The sequence below is a fragment of the Chelonoidis abingdonii genome, chromosome 8, assembly GCF_003597395.2.
Source record: "Chelonoidis abingdonii isolate Lonesome George chromosome 8, CheloAbing_2.0, whole genome shotgun sequence".
Lineage (NCBI taxonomy): Eukaryota > Metazoa > Chordata > Testudines > Testudinidae > Chelonoidis > Chelonoidis abingdonii.
In genome coordinates, this window is record NC_133776.1 from 25,702,012 (window position 1) to 25,723,666 (window position 21,655).

At 40.6% G+C, this 21,655-nt stretch overlaps 1 protein-coding gene across 1 annotated transcript in view; it reads left to right on the forward strand.

The window, feature by feature from the left end:
* Positions 1-20,607, forward strand: part of PLCH1 (phospholipase C eta 1) — a 186,254-nt gene extending 165,647 nt beyond the window's left edge. Inside the window, exons 17-25 of the mRNA XM_032787405.2 lie at positions 1,303-1,482; positions 1,582-1,689; positions 2,492-2,616; positions 3,082-3,166; positions 7,048-7,194; positions 7,693-7,772; positions 9,801-9,860; positions 10,323-10,683; positions 16,044-20,607. Of these exons, the coding sequence (XP_032643296.1) occupies positions 1,303-1,482; positions 1,582-1,689; positions 2,492-2,616; positions 3,082-3,166; positions 7,048-7,194; positions 7,693-7,772; positions 9,801-9,860; positions 10,323-10,683; positions 16,044-18,136 (3,239 nt within the window). The 3' untranslated portion in view covers positions 18,137-20,607. The remainder of the gene's footprint in view (positions 1-1,302; positions 1,483-1,581; positions 1,690-2,491; positions 2,617-3,081; positions 3,167-7,047; positions 7,195-7,692; positions 7,773-9,800; positions 9,861-10,322; positions 10,684-16,043) is intronic.
* Positions 20,608-21,655: the final 1,048 nt, after the last annotated feature.

Consider the following 21,655-nt stretch of genomic DNA (forward strand, 5'->3'; position numbering starts at 1 on the left):
ATATACATAGACATAAAATGTAAAAACTTAAATATCTTAGAAACAGTAGCCAATCAGTTGTTTTAATTGTCATATTTGAATTCAGCACATCAAAATACATAATAAATACCACACTTTATCTCTGAAGCAGATGACTTCTCAAAAATTGTAGACCAGTGTAGTCTGTAAGGTGCCACAGGACTCTTTGCTGCTGGCTCTATATGGAAGATAGAAAAAACAAATTCAAGTGCAAAGGTTATTTCTGCTTAAAAAAAATACTGTGCAGAGAATTATGAACCTACATTTAAAAGCACTTCAGCCATAAAGACAAGCTATATAAGAGTGCAGGACAATGCCTACTGACTTAGGGAAAAGTGAGACTCGGTAATGTTTTAGGCCCCAAATGAGAACCCAAGCTTTCATGCAAATATTTCCTCTAGTGGAATGAAAGGAGGAGACTGTGGATTGCATAGGAGTTCTCCTCCCATGGATCTTGGGGATCCACGGGGAAGGGTATCCTGAGATCCATAGAGGAAGGAAATGACTTTCTGTGGGGCTGAACTGATTACTCCCTCCCCCTTGCTACAAGGCTTCAGCAAGATTTTAGCCATGCTGTCGTTATCTGAGTCCGCTGTAGCTTCTCAGCAACAGTTCTGGCTGAGGCTTTCCAGGATTTGATGCATTTTCAATTAGCATTGATTCCTGCCTGGTTTTCCACATAAGCCTGGAAAGCAGGAGCCCGAGCAAGGGACAGTCCTGCAAACGGAAGTTGATGCCTTGGTCCATTCTGTACCATTCCAGCCCTTGCCCAAATCCCTATAGAGGAAAGACCTAGTGGCACACACTTGCAGATGAGTTAGGGCAAGGTTACAGAAAGAGCATAACAGCAAGGCAGTGCTATTCTGAGGTCTATGTGATCTATCCTTCCAGGGTAGAGTGGAAGAGGATTGTCAAAGCCCGAGGGATTTGCAGGCTGTCAGGAGGTAGCTGAAAGATGTCCTGGGTATATGGAGGTAGGATGAGGGAGAACCTAATCATAGGTATGGAAAGAGTTCATTATACAACAGCTTTATTGAACTCAACACAGTTTAGGAATATTGCCTAATGGGAATTAGCAGCTATATTGTATATCTCTTCCACTTGATCTCCAGCTGTAAGAGTAAAGCAAGCATGATATGATGGTCTGTGAATCTAGACTAACTCCACTGATGTGAGTCCAAATTACTTTAGATATACACTAGTGTAACTGACCTGTGAATATAGCAATTTATCTCACAGTTGTTATTCTTGGTTTTCTTTTTCTTTTTAACTATAAACACATAGGGACTATGGGAAATGTGTTATCATTCAGTGAAACAAGGGCCCACCAGGTAGTGCAACAGAAGTCTGAGCAATTTATACTTTACAACCAGAAACAGCTCACCAGAATCTATCCATCTGCATATCGGATTGACTCCAGCAATTTCAACCCCTTACCATACTGGAATGCTGGTTGCCAACTAGGTAGGTGTTTTATGTATGTAATGTTTTCACCTGGGCTTTATATTAAATGCAAGTTACAGTTACACTTATTAATGATTCCTAAATCTCTTAATTCAACAGTGGCATTAAACTACCAGTCTGATGGGCGCATGATGCAGGTTAATCAAGCAAAGTTCAGGATGAATGGCAACTGTGGGTATGTCCTCAAACCTCAGCAGATGTGCAAAGGTGATGTCATACTACACATTTATTATTGGTATTATTATAGCAGTTATTTTAGAAAATGACTTTTGCAGTCAGTTTTCCATTATTTTACATTTAGAGCTAAATATCTAGAATAAAACAAGGAATTAAAACAAGAATTTTTGACACATATATAAAATAATTAGCTTGGTTTGCATCTGACTTTTTAAATGATTAATGAAAGACACATTTGCAGTATTTGCTATAAACCTTAACAAAATGACTGCCAGCTTTCTGAATATGCAATTACCATAATATGATCTCTCAGAGTTAATCTAGGTAAGTTATTAGCACCCCATCTTGTGATATTCTGGGTCCCTCCTGCAAAGTGTAGACAAGCCTGAGGAACGTGGGAGGTGAAGTTGCTTAACACCCCATAGCAGTCAGCTTTTGCAGCCTGATCTGTCACTGAAATCAATGGGCATCCTAGTATTTCTGGAACAGGAGTCAGTGATCCACATGCTCATACAGTGAGCCATTTCTATTTTTTTAGGGTTTTGGTTTTGCCACCATCATTTTAAAATCACCTTATTTCTTTGAACCAGTTTAACACTGGAACTGGTAGGATCATTCTCGTAAAATGGGCCTGAGCCTATCTAGTTAGAGGTCCTTGAATGTCATTTGTAGAAATTAAGTTATAGACAGGAGGCTCAGTCAAGCATGTGATTATATGATGTTATTTATTCTATGCATTCGGGAGGGTAGAAGTTCTTTTTTTTTTTTTCCTCCTGTATAGGATTTCTAATATTAAGGGTTTTATTTTTTCTCATTCTCTGCAAACCTCTAGGTACATTCAACCCTTATTCCAGTGATCCACTTCCTGCCAACCCTAAAAAGCAGCTTATTCTCAAAGTCATCAGTGGACAGCAACTACCCAAGCCTCCAGATTCAGTATTAGGAGACAGAGGGGAGGTAAAGTAGTCTGAGGCTACGTCTTCACTACCCGCCGTATCAGTATGTAGCAATCGATTGCTCAGGGATCGATATATCGCGTCTCATCTAGATGCGATATATCGATCTGCAAACGCGCTTATATTGATTCTGGAACTCCACCAACCCGAATGGAGTTGCGGAATCGACAGGGGGAGCCGCGGACATCGATCCCACGCCGTGAGAACGGTGGTTAGTATTTCTTCAGCTGTTAGCATTGATCTGAAAGTTTGTTCCACCTGGCCACATGTCCCGATGTCACAAAACAGCAGTGATGAAACCTACATCATCCTGTCGTCTACTCTGGCATTTCCCATAATCACATGACTGGCAAAATCACATTGAGCAGCGGCTTTAGCATTCAAATGTGCATTTATGTGAGAGCTTAATGGAAAATTATCCTTTGTATATAACGAGTTGCTTTTAAATTGTTGTTTTTTAAAATAGATAATAGATCCTTTTGTCGAGGTGGAAATTATTGGGTTACCTGTAGATTGCTGTAAAGACCAGACCAGAGTGGTTGATGACAATGGTAAGATAACATACCCTACTCCCTTTTTTCTATAGTAAATTATTGAATAATTATGAATGACTGGAATAATTTACCAGAGATGCAAAGAGTGATGAACATAGTATTTTTGGTCATACTTTATATTAAAAGAATATTTATCAATAGTTTATAAATAGTTAATAAATAGGTCAAAAAGTTGTTTAAAATAAGGGCATACAACTATCTATAAAACCTTTACTGATGTATTTAGAGCCATCAATAAAACATATTCCTCATGTCTATAATATGCTTATAACTTCTATTAATCGTTTATTAGCCTTTTATAAGTTATTTATAAATGTATCCTTAATATGAAGTACAACCATATTTTCAAATAATAAAAAACATTGCTAGATCAATACAGAGGAGAGCTGTGGAATGCTGTGGTGACAACTGCTGAACTACTAATCCTTCAGGGATTGCATGGGCTTTTTTCTCATTTGCTTTAAGCCCCACCTAAACAAGGTTTTTCATCATTTTGAGAAATTGTGTTTAACATCAGTTCCAGCAAAATCACTTTCAGCTGGCCGTTGCTGATATGCTTTGGACAAAAGAGTGTTAGAAACTGTGTTTAGCCCAAATTTCTTAAAAGGGTAAAAAATGTCCATGCTTAGACATGCTAATATGGTTTGGTCAACCAATGCAAATAGGGTCATACTATTCTGTAATCTAGGCTGCTACATAATGCAGTTATTCAGGCATGGTTTGCCATGTCCATATTGGCCGGCAAACCAAGGTAGGAACTGGTTAGACTCAGAATTTTCCACATTCCAATAACAATTGTGTTATGGGACCCGGTTACTTAACTCCTCTGATAATTAGAAACCTTTGTTTAATTTAAAGCCTAAACTTGTTGAAGGCCAGTTTATATTCTTTTGTCCAACATCGGCCCTTAAGTTAAATGATTACTCCCCCTCTCTGGTGTTTGCCCCTCTGATGTATTCATAGAGAGCAATCATATCTTCCCAGAGACTTCCTGTTGTTAGGCTAAACAAGTCAAGCTCCTCGAGTCTCCTCTTGTCAGGCAGGTTCTCCATTCCTCTGGTCCTAGTAGCCTCTCTCTGCATTTGTTCCCGTTTTAATTAATCTTTCTTAAATATAGGAGACCAAAACTGCATGTAGTATTCCAGATGAGGTCTCACCAGGGCCTTGTACAATGGTAATAACACTTCCCTTTCTCTAGTGGAAATACTTTCTCTGATGCATCCTAGGATTGCATTTGTCTTTTTCATGGCCACATCATGCTGGCGGCTCATACTCATCCTATGGTTGACCAGTATACTCAGGTCTTTTTCATCCTCTGTCACTTCCAGCCAATAAATCCCAAGTTTGTAGCAAAAATTCTTGTTGCTAGTCCCTACGTGCATGACCTTACACTTTTCACCATTCAATTTCATCCCATTTCTATAACTCCAGTTTTCAAGATTGTCCAAATGTCCTTGTGTGACATTCTGTCCTTCTCCATGTTACTATGTCCCTGATGAGTTTGAGAATTACCTTCTAGTGAGTGACAAGCATGAAATTTCCTTGCTGATTTTTAGCTGGGCCTGCAGTTTTTGATAGTATTTGACTATAAATTATTGTTGAATTGTTCCTGGCATGCACCTGGGGACATGGAGGAGGCTAGCACAGAGCTACTCTGCCAGTTCTGCTCTTGCCAGAGGGCCTCCTTGTGTAGAGGACATTTTCTGAGGCTGTTTTCTCCCTCTTTATAGCCCTTTTACCCCACCAAAGCTATATAAAGGCAACAGGGCATACATGAGAGTCAGGCCCTGAATGTTTTAATCTTTTGAGGTCTATTCTTCTCTACTACATCTATGTGTAATTCTCTCTCCAATGGTTATTGAATTATACTCTTAGGGACAGATTCTGCCATCCTTGCCTCATGTTAAGTAATACTATAGTAATACCTTGCTATGCTGGTAGTCCCAATGAACACTAACACTGATGACTGTATCCATAGTGATTATAATGGGACAATTTGCAGGGTAAGTTATTACACAGCATGTGAAAGGGGTGACAGGATCTGATCCTTAATTAGGCAGTTAACATAGTTCTGACGTACTCAAGCCGCAGTCCCTCTAGAGTGAAGAATGGGCTGGAATCCTCTAGCTAGTGAGAAGAGAAGAAAACAAGGCTAACCCTTCAATTTTTAACAAGAGTCCTGGGAAGAGGGCAAGTGTGAGTAATAACTGAACTTCTCACGGTAGAATCATGGAAACAGTGACATGACAAAAGCTGTCTTCAGGTAAGATGATGACCAACACCAGAACCAAGAAAAACAAAATGATTAAGAAAAATCTTGTGTCTGCAGTCAACTATATCAGTCAGATACTGTATTAATTTTTTTTGCATCGGTGTTGGACTGCAAAGCTTGATAGCACATGAAACCAAGTGAATGTCTTTTGATGAATGATATATCCTTGGATCTTGAGTTTTAAAATTCTGCTTTCTAGCCAAAAATTGCAGGAGTGGGATAAATAAGATAATGGAGTGGTTGAAAAGGGAGAATGCCTTCCTCACACTCCCTCTCTTTTTTCCTTGACTCTGCGTATGTCTGCTTTACGTAGAAGTCCCTAGTACCTATCATACAGCATGCATGGTATATATAAGTAATGAGAAACAAAATGAAAACAAACAGTGCCACAGACAACCTCTCTGCCACATCAACCCCTATGGGACACTAGGCTAGCAACAGAATGAACAGCCAGGGAGATGCGGCTGTCAGTTCTCATGAATGGCAGTGACCCGTGGAGAAACACAGGGATAGTTCCTGGGCATCTTGGCCTGTCTGAGCTTGACCTATCAGACAAGTAGCACAGCAGTCTGCCCTGCCATGCCGCCACATGCAGACTCTCTGCCAGATGCTCAATCCAGACCCTTTCTGTTGTTCATAAAAGCTGCCAGAGAGATACCACTAATTTTTCTGCATATGGATTTCTTCAGACAGCTGCATAGGCACATTATAGTGCTGCATTTTGCATTGCAATTTACACAGACTGCATTAGTGGCTATTCTCCTCATTCCATCCTCTTGGCTTGCCACGCATATTGCTCAACTCCCATGTAGCAGCCACAGGTGCCAACTTCCCTTTGCCTCCACCCTGACTCTGCCCCCTCCCTGCCCCTATTGGACCCCTCCCCAAATCCCCGCCCCAGCCCTGCCTCTTCCCCAAGTGCGCTGCGTTCCTCCTCCTCTCCCTCCCACCCACTTCTTGCTGCACGAAACAGCTGTTTCACTGCGCAAGCGCTGGGAGGGAGAGGGGAGAAGCATGACTCAGCGGCGCGCTCAGGGGAGGAGACGGAGGCAGAGCGGAGGTGAACTGGGGCAGGGGGGCGGGGAGCTGCCGGTGGGTGCAGAGCATCCACCAATTTTTCCCCAGGGGAGTCGGCGCCTATGGTAGCAGCCACAAAGCAAAGGCCCCACTTAGGGAAAGGAAATGGCTATGTTGCAGCATCTTCATTTATTTGTCTGCTAGTGACTATGAGGGATAGCTTAGTGGTTTGAGCATTGGCCTGCTAAACCGAGGGTTGTGAGTTTAATCCTTGAGGGGGCCACTTAGGGATCTGGGATAAAATCAGTACTTGGTCCTGCTAGTGAAGGCAGGGGGCTGGACTCGATGACCTTTTGGGATCCCTTCCAGTTCTATGAGACAGGTATATCTCCATATATATATACATATATGTATATATATACATATACACACACACAGTTCATGGGTAATAATGTACAGTCACTTGTGCATCAGGTCTGTTTGGGTGACTGCTTTCCTTACCTCTGGTGTTTCACAGATAATAACGTAAACGTCAACATCGGCTGCTGCCGCTGTATTTTCCTGACTTTCTATTCTATTTGTCCCTTAGGATTTAACCCTGTTTGGGAGGAAACTCTCACTTTTACCATCCACGTGCCTGAAATAGCTTTGGTTCGATTTCTTGTTTGGGACCATGATCCCATTGGTCGAGATTTTGTTGGACAACGAACTGTGGCCTTCAGCAGTCTTGTGCCTGGTTAGTTCCACTCATTGACTTGACTTTGATATTTAGTTGAAAATAGGAGGAAGGATAGTTTTGTAGTTAAAGCATAGAATGGAGAGTCAGAACAGCTGGGTTCTGTGCCCAGCTCTTCCACAGACCCCCTGTGTGACATTAGGGAAGTTTCTTAATAGCTATGAGGGGGAATCCTCAAAGCTACCTCAGGGATTTAGATGCCCAGTTCCATGGGCTTTTGAAAGTCTCAGCCTCTGTATCTGTCTCCTCACCTGTAAAATGGAGAGAAATACTTATTTACCTCACTAGGGATTGCAAAACTAAACACATTAATGATTGTGAAGCCGTTTGAGGTTCTCAGATGGAAGATGTTACGGAAGGGGACTGTGTTATTATTAATAAACAATCGCTCAGAGTTACTGTATATAATTGCAAAAGACATTATATGGACAGCCTTGCTAACTGCACATAAAATGCATAGTGCTGATTCTTTGTTACTTTGTTTTCTCATTTTATTAGGCTATCGTCATGTGTACTTAGAGGGACTAACTGAAGCATCCATATTTGTCCATATAACAATCAATGAAATGTATGGAAAGGTAGGTATACGTGGGAACATAAATACTTCTGTATCGTACTGCTGGCAACAATGGGTTAAGATGCATCAGTATAACCTCACAGAACGAATGGGGGCTTTGACTGATTCCTACAATTTTGGAACATGGCATTTTTCATATTGGATCAGACTAGTGATGTATCAAATCTAGAGTCCTGTGTCCGGCAGAGGCTAACACCTAACGCTTCAGAGAAATGCAAAATATACAGAACAACAGCAATAACAACAAGAGAGATAGGGCTCTGCACCTTGTGTCGTCACTTTCTCCAGTGCTCTGCACCTTGTGTCGTCATTTACACCAGTGCAGTTTCACTCCCTTAGCCCTTATATAAATGACTGCACAAAGCACAAGAGGATGGAGAATAAGGCCCATAATACAAAATTTTCTCCCTGACCTTTGCAGAAGATCACTTTAACCTCAAAGCAATATCATTGCCATAATCCTAGCATGCATAACTGTGAATGCTCTTTTCTTTGTCACCTAATATTCATTCCTCACCTAGGTACAGTAAGTACACCCCTATAGGCTCATTTTAAGTTACTTTATTTTTAAAAAGTAATTGTCAAGAGCTGTAGTCACACCATTACTTTTGGGTATTTGACAAGACATTTTAAACTCTGATTTTAGTTCTCAGCCATTTAAGTTGTAGCATGTAAAGTGTTGTTGCTTTTCTGCCATGTTTCAAAAGACGAAAAATTTTTCAACTTCAAGTTTTAAAACGAAAGTGAAAGTTCAATGCATTACTCATTATTTCAGCGTTAACTTCCTCTGTTTAACAGTTTACAAGAGGTGTACAAGTTACTATAAATAGGGGGTTAAAAGGATTACCAGAAGTCAACAGCATAGATAAGTTAATTAAAACAGAGAGGGGTACCAAGAATAAAAAGGACCTTCATTTCAATGACTATGTTTAGATTTATTTTTTAAGGAGTGTGAAAAGAGGAATCAGGTAGCTCAGAGTCTCTCTCTCTGCTCAGAGCAGATCTAAACAACAGGATCTAAAACCAACACCACCAGCACTTTGTCTGCTCTAAAGCACCTACAGTTGCTCCAATGAGTAGATCTGTATCAGCAGAAACATTTGAGGGGAGAAGGCGAGTGTAGGCAGGGCCTAGATCACCAGTTTTAACACCGTTGAGCTCAACAGTGACTGAATTTGTGACCATTTCATGAACATCCTGCCCTATGTTAAATGAGTTGGGGATGTCAGTCCAGATTCATGTGTACAGGTGTTTACCCCACAATTGGCACCCTGGTCTCAGCATATAAGTGGGACTGAATGCACATGGGAACAGAATTTCTTGCTCTTACCTCCGGAAGTGGTCCCTTCAACAAAGGGTAGAGGCCATTGCAGAACAACTTGCATTGACACCACCTGGTCTGTATCTGTTCTGTGGAAACACAGAGATCTTCAGTCTCTGAAGTGATCAAGCTGGCATCTTTCACCAACACTAAATCCATCTTAAAAGAAAATTAAAAGGACTGAAGAAAATGTATAGTGGCTCCCAAGATCTGTAGGGCTCCCAGGATCTGTAGGTATCCAGAAGCACAAGTGAATACAAATGAAATCCCATGTCATTGACATTCAACAGGGATTGCTATTTGGCTTGCATACTCTTCAGAGAGGACAGAGTTAAGGAAAACATTGAATTTCTGAGTAATTTCATAGTATAACTGGGCTGAATGATAGCACTAGGAGAGGATTTAAAAAACACCCTGTGAGACTTGACCTCTTCTGTATAAAATTTTGCCCCACCACCAAATGCTTACTTTAATGATGTACTGTGTTGTTTTTTTTACAAGATATATTTAAAACCTGGAGGTACTCTCCATACCCTGGATAATTGAGAATGCCTAGTGAAGTGTCTATCTCATTGAGATTGGTGTAAGATTAATAATCTATTTTAAATGACTTAACTATAGAGAATTACTTACACCAACTATCTTGTTTGCTTGTGTTACAGCCTTGAAAATGTTAGCCAAATATGTTTGCATTTGTTTTCCTTTCAGTGGAGTCCTTTAATCCTCAATCCCAGTTATACCATATTGCACTTTCTAGGAGCCACTAAGGTAGTCTTCATTAGCATGCACTTTTCACTTGCTGGGCACAGATTTATCAAACAGTTCCCAGTCGCATGATGTACCATAACTACCATATCTCTTCATTCCTCATTAAGATTCTGAAATATTTAAATGTTGCTTTGATGAGGCCCATGTCATAAAACTCTACGTTAATGGGCAGCCTGTCACTACAGAGCATTTCTTACAGTCTTGTCAGCTCTGATTAGGAAACTTCTAGTAAAGATCTACAGTAATTATGGCAGGCTGCCTTCCTAATGAGGGGAAATTCATACATGCACGAACTCATGGTGACCTATGCTGATTGTTTCCTGGTCTGAATATGTGTGAATTAGTTGGTGTGAATTTTTGCTTTGTTTTGCTAAATTGCATTCATGATTCACAAATATGTATTCAATAGCAGTTTAAAACACAGGCTGAACTTAAAGACTGTGGTTGTTTTCTTGTTTTCAGAATAGGCAGCTGATAGGACTCAAAGGATTGTTTAACAAGAATCCCAAACACAATTCTGTTGAAAACAGTGGGCATTACGTGCGGAAACGATCAATTGGTGATCGAATTCTCCGACGCACAGCGAGTGCTCCGGCAAAAGGCAGGAAGAAGAGCAAAATGGGCTTTCAGGAAGCTACAGAAATTAAAGACGGTACCTCTGAGCCAACAGACATGAAAGACACCGAAGGAGTTATAAGGCGTACAACGAGGAGTTTGCAAGCACGTCCTGCTTCTATGCCAGTTGACAAATTCCTTCTGATGGGATTGTCTTCACCAGAATGTGAAACCATTAAAGACACCAAAAGAGAAGAAAATACCTCTGGTAAGATGCTTCCAAAGTGACTTTTAGTGCAGTAGCTTTAAAACCATATTATTAAGCTCAGTGCTGCAATCCTCATGTGAGTAGTTCCATTGAACTCACGTGAATAAGGACTGCAGGATCAAGCCCCATAGGATGTAAAATGATTGTTACGCTTATTAAAGTGATATGCAATAAAAGTGTCACTTGCATTTTTAAACTTCTTCCTGAAACCCAAGAAAAGTTGCCTCTCTCCAGACTAGGCAAGTGGATTAGAGTATTTTCCACAGATTTGCTTAAAGAACACTTGTAAAGTTTTTTTTTATAATTAAAAACATTAGTTTATTAGCAGTTGATTTTTTAAGTATCCTTTAGAAGCCTGAAGATGAAATCCACATCCTTGTGAAAATTGTTATTTCCTCAATCATTTTCAAGCTCTGGGTTTGTTATTGTGAGTTTACGCATGACAGCTATGAGCATTGTGTATTTTTAATGTTTTTTTTCAAGGGAAAAAAAGCAGGAAGCATTTGTTTTGGGAACAATGTATATAAAGAAAAACATGGACTTTGCAAACAGATGTAAAAGGGGAAAAGTAGGTCAAATTTTGAATCTAAGAACCTTGATATTGTCCTTTAAAATGAACTTTACAAAATTATAAACCTGGATTATATGGGGAAAAAGGTGGATGAGGCTGGAATCTTAGTTATTTTTTATATTCCTAGATTAAAATGTAAATGCTCACATGTAGCATGTTTTGATTCTTGAAGTTACTCAGAACAAAAAGATTTTAGATCCACTGGGCCTGAGCTTGATATCTGATAGACTGGGGTGAATCCAGTGGACTTTGGTGTAAGACCTGGGCAAATGAAATGCAGACCCAGCTCAGTGCGCCAAACAGGTGACACATAGGAGCATCTGAATAGTTCCAGAAAGTCTGTAATTTTGTGGCATTGGTGTCTGAGACGGTTTCGATCCTGATCCAGAGCTCTCACCCAGTCTGAAACATCTGAGCAGCACTTTTCTTTCTGCAAATACTCCATTCAGACATCTCCATGGCTCCAGAGCTTGGCCATGTCCCCCTGCACCCTTGCTCCAGGTTCTGTACTTTTGGCAGTGCAGAGCAGCAATTCAGCACTCCTGTTTTACCCTTTGCAATCTGAAAGTCAGATTGGCCCCTTCATGCTGTTCCAGTAATATAAAAGGGCTCTTCACCTAGTAAAAATGGCCCCTCAGGGAATAAGGGGTTTCCTTAGATAGTGCAGAGCTGCCCAAAATGCTCTACCACTGTACCCTTTTCAGTTCTTGATACAGGAAGCATGCCGGGAACATGTCGGTGGCCGGAGGCATGGCCAGCGTGTGTCTGCATTCTGGTTATTCTTGGCTATGGACTGGCACCCTACAGAGCTATTGCAGCCACTCTAAAATTAGAGCAGGCTTAGCCGGGCCCCTGTCAAGGGAAAGTCTATAGCCGTAAGCCATCTTTGCCCTACTTCTCTGTATTCTTGGAAGAAACAGAATCTGGTCCCTAGCTTTTAAAAGCTGATTTTGGGGGAGCAGTGAGCAAAATGAAAACAAAGTTCCCCATCGCCCTGTATTCCTTCTTCAAATAAGTCATTAGAGATTCTGCAGGAGTCTAGAATTCAAAGGTTCTATCTTCATCTGCCAGAAGGCTGTTGCAACGTGGGCATCCCTGGTAGAGTATGTAGTAATTCCTGAAGACTCTGCAGGCAGCAAGATAGAAGACACCCTTAGAAGGGACTTCAATGCTTCTTCAGTGTTCTGAAGGCCTTACTGGCAACCACGTGCTAGAGACACAGTGATCTGGTGTGATCCTCATAAATGGGCCACATCACAAAAGTGAGTAAGCTAAGTTATCAGCAGATAGACACCCCTAGAATGGTCCAGGGAGCTAGGCCACCTTGAAAGAGTGGATGATTCACATTCATCCAGAACACAAAGATGAGGTTATTCTTCACCAAGGAACCAGACTAAATGTCACTGGGAATAAACTCTCTGGCACACAAATGACTGAATCAGCTTCTCTCCGCTTTCTCCTTCTTCCAATATTAGGAAGAGAGATTTAGAAGATTGGAATGACTGTGGCCCTTCTCCTTTTTAATCACCCTCAATTTGCTAAGAAGGTTGTGGTTCTCAGACCTTGTGGAACTGTTGCACAGGCAGGATGTACTCCATGGTCCAGCAGGCAGGCTCTCCTGTTTTCTGGCCCATTTTGTATCTCTGTCCCGATTACTGAACCTCACAGTTTAGGTAATGAGTGGCAAGCGTTAAACAAGATGGAATACTGCTCTACAGTTATAGACTCTCTTATCTTTGTGCAAGTTTTCCACCCTCTTGGCCTATATAAGAATTTGGACAAAATTCTCCTACTGGCATCAAGATGAATCAGCCCTGAAAACTAAACAGTCCAGGCCCTCTGGATTTCTGCTAGATGGCCTAGATTTGGGCCTAAATCCTCCCACCATCCTACCTCACATTGTATTGTTAGAATCTTCCAAGTCTTGTGAGAGATCAGCTGAGCCAGATGGCAGTACCTCTATCCAAAAAAACAGTTAGGCCAATTTTCTGAATCTGGGTTCTGAGCACAGTAGTACAGCTATCATCCTTGTGAACTGATGTCATCCAGTTCCTTTTATTTCCTTTCCCTAAAGACATGCTCCCTGCTCACTATCACATCTCCTCTGCTCTTGAAAGACACTGAACTTACTGTATCTTCCGTGAGGACTTACTGTATCTCTAGGATCATACTCCAGAATAATTCACAACTAAGTTTAACTTTTCCTTCCCTATAGAGTAAGAAGTTTTTCTCCCAAAGTTTCAGTGCCCACAAGATAAAGTGTGGCATATGCTGGATGCAAGAAGAGCAACTAAAACGTATCTTACCAGAACTGTTCTATCGTTATTGTTTCCTCCCACTCTAAATGATTGGGCCTGAAGGGACCCTAATCCTCCATAGCTAGCTGGATAAACTGTGGCATCACCAAAGCATATTCAGCCACAGATAAACTTATTCTATAAGAGAGCACAGTCCATTCAACATGTTCTGTGGTGGCCTGTGGGGACAAAGGGCATTAGCCATCACAGAGGAAATCTGTAATGCTATCACCATCTGGTCATCCATTACTATGTTAATAAAACACTAGAGACTTGACCTCATTCCTCTGCAGAAACATCCTTTGCTAGGAAGGTGCTCAGGGCAGTGGTCTCAAAATAGACTAAGAATGCTAATTTACAGAAAAGAGGAGCATTCTTCTAGTGTCCTAATTATCCCTCCCTTCCTACTAATTTTCCTTTATTGATCACTGCTTCCCAGATGCCTTACACAGGGGGAAAGATCAAGGTCCAGAATGAAAAATTTGTTCCTTGACGATTTTCTTTCTGGCACTGATCTCCCCCTTCAGTCTGCCTCACCCAAGCTAAGTTACTTAGGTATCTTTACAGTGGCCTCCTCAGGGTCCATGTACATAGGTGACATAATCAAATAAGGCATTGCTGGTAATAAGTTATAGTTAAGGTTAAGATTTTGTCACGGTTATTTTTAGTAAAAGTCACAGACAGATCGCAGGCAATAAACAAAACTTCAAGCAAGTCTGCAACTGTGACTTTTACTAAAAATAACGGGGAGACGAGGATGACAACAAATGAAGTCCAAGCCTTGCATGGAGGTGGGGGGAGGACTGCGAGCCTGAGCCGTGCCACGTGGGAAGGGCTCCAGCCACAGTCCTGCGGCTGACAGCAGCTGAGTCCCCACCCACAGTGCCTCAAAGCTCCAGGCACCCACCACACGTAGCGGCTCAGAGCTTCGGGGCCCACACCGCCTGCAGTGGCTCAAAACTCCGGGGGAAGAGACTCAGAGCTCCATGGCCCCTGCCATCTGGCAGCTCAGAGCTCAGGACCAGTGGCTCAGAGCTCCATGGGCGCGGGATTGAAGCTGAGAATGTCACAGAGGTCTCTGAAAGCCACAGAATCTGTGACTTCCATGACCTCCATGACAAAATCTTTTCCTTAGTTATAGTCAATCTGCTACTCAGGATCTCACATATCCATGACAGTACTTATCTTGAGCAAGGATGGAAGGGATGTGGCAAAGACACATGCACATGTGTGAACTACCTGTGGTATTTGCAGAAAAAGAGGGTCAGCCCCAATTTTTGAGACTAGGGGAGAGGTCAGTCCCAGAAAGGAAGTAATCAGATTACAAATTGTCCGTATTTTATTACAGAAAGCAAAGAACAGCATGCTGCTAAACTGAACCCACAAAGGCTCATTGCAGCAAAATATTGTGGCTAAATTATTCTTCACTAACATAACTGGAATTATACCAAGGTTGAATTTGTCCCTGTCCATTTTGCTGTGTTCTCTACTGAAAGAAATCAAATATGAATCATTTCAATCAGTATGTGGCGATCCTTTCAACTTAATATGCTTGGTCTTGAGAACATTAGGAATGTTTTCATTGTTACAGTTCAGGGACTGATCCTGCATTGCCTGTGCACTATAAACTCCAATGCTGGGAGTTTTGAATGCATAATAAATGAGGGACCAGGCCCTTACTTTTGTGGTTTGTTTTTTTTCTAGTTGTACCTTATTTCTGTTGAATGTTAGAAACTGTGTAATTCATAAAAGGACAATTTCCTGCTACATATATCCAGCCCTAAGTTAGGTAAAAGAGGAGCTGAAGTTAACAGGAGTCTTACCTATGTAAGCAATGAGTAATGGAGGCAGGATTCAGCCTATATAGTTTTAGAAATGTAACCAGAATTTGATTAGCTAATGTAGAAACATGTACAATTTATTTTTTCATGGAATTAAAAATCTTGTTCTCTTATAAATGCAGAAGTTTAGAAAGTTAAATGTTATTAGAGGCTCACAAATTAAATCTTAAATTGTACATAAACTGTTCCCAAAAATATTCTGCATGAGGTCCAACTATCTGATGTTTTACTCAGAGCTCTTATAAACATGTCTCTTGTTTCCAGATATATTATGTTGTTTAACAGAGCTGTTTTGTTCTGTCTTTATTGCCATGCTTCTTTATAGTACAAATCTGAATAGGAACACAACTGAAGGTAATGCCACATGTGCAAAATACAGTACCTCATTAACAGTATTTACGATAAATATTACATCACGTCTGATGTAATAGACATTCAAAGGAAGCTTCAATGAAGTGTCTACAACTATATTTTCCCATTTATTCATATCACACAAATAATTTTTACTAAACCTGCACAACCCCATAATTAAGTCTTATCACAATTGTAACTAATTTTACATTCTCCATTCGTCTGTCTAAAGGCAAAATAGTTGTTAGCAGATAGTAAACAAAACATGTATAACTAATGTGCTTTTTTATTTGATTTTAGCAGATAGCAACAATGGTACAAGTGTGAACAAAACAAAGTTGAAAGAACATATCTTTTCATCCCCTGAGCAAGCTGCACCTTCTTCAAATTCTGCATCTCTGCATAAAAAAGCTACTTCCCAGAGTGATGCCAGAATTGGCAGTTCTACAGAATCACCTGTACATGAACATGCAGAAAGCTTTGACTTTGTAAGTGGGATAGCTGAAACAAATCACTCCACAGAATATCAGAAAAGTCACCTTTCCAATGAACCTGTTCAGATAAGGCAGGTTTCAGTTTTTGATCTTGGTACAGAAAAAATACAAGATACAAATTACACAGATGAAAAGAGAGAAGAAGAGACTGGAGGGTGTAAAGAGGAGAAAAAAATACTGGCAGAAAGTTGTGTTTCAGCAAAGGAACAGGAGTTTGACAATAATAAATATGTCATTATGAGCAGTACTGTAACCACTTTTTCACTGACTGATATATCTTCCACCATCTGTTCTGACGTCTATGATTTACACTCGACTGCAGCTCTGCAAGATAGTGATGTTTCTCGTCTCATAGATGAGGTTTCTTTAACAAACGAGAGCGAGATGAGTAGTTCTGTCTCAGCACTGATCGGACAGTTTGATGTTACAGATGACCAAACTAATCTGACTGTTGTTTCAAGTCTTCCTGGCACCAGCAACCAAACCTTCAGTGTGGTGTCAGCACATCCACACATGTTTACTGTTGATTTAAGTACACCCCTTAAACAAAACTTTACTAATGTAAAATCTGTTGAATCACCATTATTCTCAACACCAGATACTGCTATGTTTTCCAGCCCTGAGACGACAGAGTATTCTGTGTACACAATTATCCACGAGGCATCTCTTTCATCAGCCTCTGATTGTAAACCAAGAGATGAACGAGCTTGCAAGAAGTCAGACTGTGTGGAAAATAGTCTTCCTTGCACTTCCTCTCTCCGTTTGCTAACAGCAAATCCCAAAACAAAGTGTGAAACAAATTGGGAAACACTTGAGGATTGTAGTTCCTACGCTTTGGAGGATACAATAGTTGACCCTCCTGCTTGTATAACCTCAGCAGACAGCAGTCTTATGGAGGTTGATGGGGATTCCCAAGACCTCCTGATAACTGCATATGAATTCAAAAGAGAAGATATGAGCCAACTTGCTGCTTCTCTGAAACTGAAGAATAATCAGGACTCAGTACGCTACTGTGAGAGAATCTCTGGGAATAATTTAATTAATGAGGACCTTCACAGTGCTGCCCTGGAGAATTCAAATAATTTTAGGACTGCAAGAAATCAAAGTTTTCCTTACCCAGCATTTCAGAGTGTTGGCTTTTTGCATAATAATTATCTGCAAACTTTAGATACACAAAATGATTTGTTGTACGTCTCCCAAAGATCCAGACTTAATATGCATTCACCTACACCCAAGAACACTTTGCCCTACCCTCGTACTGCAGCCGTCAAACAGCCTAGTCCTTGCAAATCCAAGAGCCTGGGAGACTTGACATCAGAGGATATCGCCTGCAATTTTGAAAGCAAGTACAAATACATAAGTAGAAGCTTTATTACATCTGGCATGAGAGACAAGAAAGTTGCAGCTATGAAAACTAAGAGACCACAATCTACAGACACTCTGACAGAACAATTGCGAAAACTGGTGTCGTTTGACCAGGAAGACAACTGTCAAACTTTGTATTCTAAGCAGAATGAGGATGATTGCCCCAAGGCATTGGTCAGAAAACTGTCATCCAGAAGTCAAAGCAGAGTACGCAACATTGCTAGTCGTGCCAAGGAAAGACAAGAAGCCAACAAGCAAAAACTTTCTAATGCTAGCAGCATAGCAGGGGTAGTTCTAAGAAACAAACCATCAGTATCAGCTCACATTATCAATAGGCATTCCACTGGCTCTTACATAGCAAGATACCTGAATGACTTCAGTGGGGAGGATCTTGAAGGTCGGGGTGTACCAGAGGGCGCATGTACTGCTTTGCGTTATGGATGCAATGACCAGTTTTATACAGATGATTCCATTTTGCAGATGAAGCCAAGCAGTGATGATAAACCAGAAATTTATTTCCTTCTGAGACTGTAAATTGTATACATGTATATGTTCAGTGCTTACAAACTATTCCAGTGAATGAAGGATTTTTAGCAAGAAGTATAGTCCTTGACTTTTAAATTATTTAGAAATGCAATTTTAAGCTAATGTTTCAGTCTTGATTTAATGTGCCGTTTCCTGTCAAAGATTATGTAAATAGATTCTGTGATCCTTTCTTATGTATGTATGTATGTATTTTTATTCAGAAATGACAAAGTGAATTATTTGCATGCAACAGATCTGAACTTTCACAGTGTCCTGTATTTGTAATGCATGTAAATTTTAACAATAGAGTTCTGCACATCTGTGCACATCAGCAGAGCTCAGCAATTAATGCAATAAATATATTGCTTTTTTCCCTAGACCTTTTAGCTGCTTGCAGAGAGAATTTTAGGAGGCTACCTTTTTGGACCCCATCTTGGAAATGCTACTTAGGATAATGCTTTCTGCCATCAGTAGTCAATGGGACTATTGACGGTGGGAATCACTATGACCAATAATAAGTGTTTTCAGGATTAGACACTTCATTCATAAAGCTGTTTTCTATCTTAATTGTATTTACGTTTGTTAATGTTGATTTTAAGCGTTTCCATACATGAACTAAAGATTTTCAGCATTGGGATTCATTCAAATTTGCAAGTAACTTGTAGATTGTCTTCCGCTCTTTAAATGAAATAGTATGGTAACTTTTTCTTCCTCTTGTTGAGTGCTTGTTTCTGGATGGGAGTGTGGTGAAAAGGAATGCTCTTATACACAGACTTCTTTCAGTATTCCTGTTCACCCTGCTCTCATCCTGAAATGAGCATTAAACAAGTGGAAGAAAATCTTGCTTTCCAAATATTTTGTTATGTATTTTTGATATTGCCTGTATATGTAACTTGAATGCAGTAGCAGAGGTGTTTTCTATGTTTGTAATTATATGCTAAATTGTTGATTGTCAGTATAGTAGTTACTGCATACATAGCAGGTTAAATAGTTTGGCCTCCGTCATCACATGGTTTTGAGAAAAGGGCTTTTTCTGCATTATGTTGAAAACCAAGTGAGTTAATTACAAAAATACACAAAACTTCCCAGAAGGGAGCAAGATAGCTTTATTTTGGGTTTAAAGGTATAATTTGCTGACACTGTGAACACATTTTTCATGATATGTAAAAGACCGTTTGCATCTTTTCTTTTGTAATACAGGATATTATTATTCATGGAGAAATCATTAAAATAGATTTTTATGCACCTGGTGCATATTTAGTGATGGTACAGCAAATGCAGTTACTGTTGAACTTGTGGCAGTCAGTGATTGCAGACATTTGTCCTGTCATGCATTTGCAATAAACCCTTATAAAGGAAAAATCACCTTATTTCAGGTGGTGGTCATACTTCTAACTCGTAATTTACAAGTCAGAACATTCTGTTTTCTAAAAGGGAAAAAAGCATCCAGTGTTGCTAAATGATTCTGATAGGAAGTCATATTTACTGAGTATTTCTATAACTACCAGTTAGCAATGACAGTGCCATATTTACCATTTGTCTATTCTCTCCCTACAGAAGGTTCTCCTAATCCAATATTTTTCAATGGAATGTCCCTACTTTTTGCATCAAAATGCCTGTTTGTAGATTTTGAATGTTAGCTGATACAGTGTGTATTTTTAATAGATCTATTTTTTTTTTTTTGGCTCTCCTGGTTTATTTTTTTAACCAGTCACATGACAAAAATATTTTGTGCTGTATCCCTCAGCTAGAGCAAACCAAATCAAAACATACACACAGGGACAGTAACTATACGGCTGGAATAATGTTGAATATAGTCTCCAGCTCTATTAGCTGCTGCTAAATCGCTGTGTTAAGTGACAATATTGGGACCCCTCCAGTCCACCTGTCCAGTGCTCTTAGGGTACATCAATACTGCAGGTGGAGCATGCCTCCCTGCCCGGGTAGACGGGGTTGTGCTAGCAGGGCTTGAGCTTGTTCACTAAACATAGCAGTGTGGAGGTTGCGGCTCTGGTGAAGACTCAGGGTACCTATCTGAGCTCAGACCTAGGGCTGGGTGGGCTTGAGAGCCTGGGTTGCTGCCCAAACCACAACTTCCACCCTGCTATATTTAGCATGCTAGCTCGAGCCCTGCTAGCATGAGTCTGGCTGCCTGGGGTAAGATCTAGCTCCCTGCTGCAGTGTACATATACTGCTAGTTCCCCAGCCCGAAGGTACCAGGCAGCTGCAATTGCAAGGTGAGTGCACTACTGCTGCTCAGATCATGACTCTCTCTCTTTCAGCTATCAGGCTGTCAGGACAGCAGAGCACTGTGGACCCCCTCTGAGGGCTTGAGCCAAACCCATTAAAATCAGTGGGTCTTGGATCAGGCCTGCACCCAGGTGGCCAAACAAAGGATGAAAGGAGTGAATGAACAGGGAGCCAGAGAAGCAGGAGAACGGAGACGGAAGTAAGGAGCTAGTGAAGCAAGGGCAGGAAGAGACTGGTAGTTGGGGAATTGGAGGAAAGAATTAAAAATCAAGGAATGTAAAACAAATATTGACTGGCTTTTGGGGGGCAGGAATAGCAGCATTAAAGTGCTTCAGTGCAAAAAAACAACAATGGCACCTTGCCCTTTGGCTTCAGGCTCTGCACTGCCACCTCAGAGCTATTCTTTCTCCTCTGACAGTATTTTACTGCCATTCCCATTGGAGCTAGACAGTGTTTGTGTTGGAGAACCTCTTGAATGTATGCAAGGCATTGTCCAAAAATGTGAACTAGGATTATAGAACACTGATTGCAATGAATGCAGGATTTTAATGCACCGAGCACCAATACTGCGGCCTGCTCATTCTGATGTTGTTTTACATTTCGTCCAGATCCCTCACTCTAGATAAATGCGTGAATGCATAATGCATAATGCAGCTTCATGTACGTTTGTCTCACTTCAGTACTGAGTTCCTAGGGAACAAATATGCTGTTTCAAAGCATTCATGAATATGACGACTCTGGAACTTGTGCAAAATATGTGAATGAAAAACAGGAAGCCCCCGAATAGTACATAATTATGCCAACTGCTTGGGGGAAAAAATATGTTTATTTTGTGAGATAAAGTAGGTCACTTGTTTTTCTTTGTCATTGTTTTTGCATTAAAAACACATGTTGCTGTGATTATACAATGTATCAACACCTTTTTATTGTTCATTTTGTTCTTAACAGTCGCTTTCAGTGTTTACAAATGCAGCAAGGGCAGGAATCTTGCACTAGCCAAGTGATTGATATATGTGACTTCGAATCAGCTATTCTAACTGCAGAATTGTTCTTTAGTCATGCTCACTTAGATAAAGGGAAATGTTAACAGGCTTCTTTCTAACTATAGAATGCTTTCACTAATGGAGTTGAAATCATACACTGGGATCTGAATCCCCTGGAATGTTGGATCCAGATCCAGAGATTGGGCCTATCCCAGTAAGAGAGATCCATTTTGGATTGATTGATCCAAACTTCCTAACTTTGGGGAAGAGATCAAAACTCTAAGCCTTTTGCCCA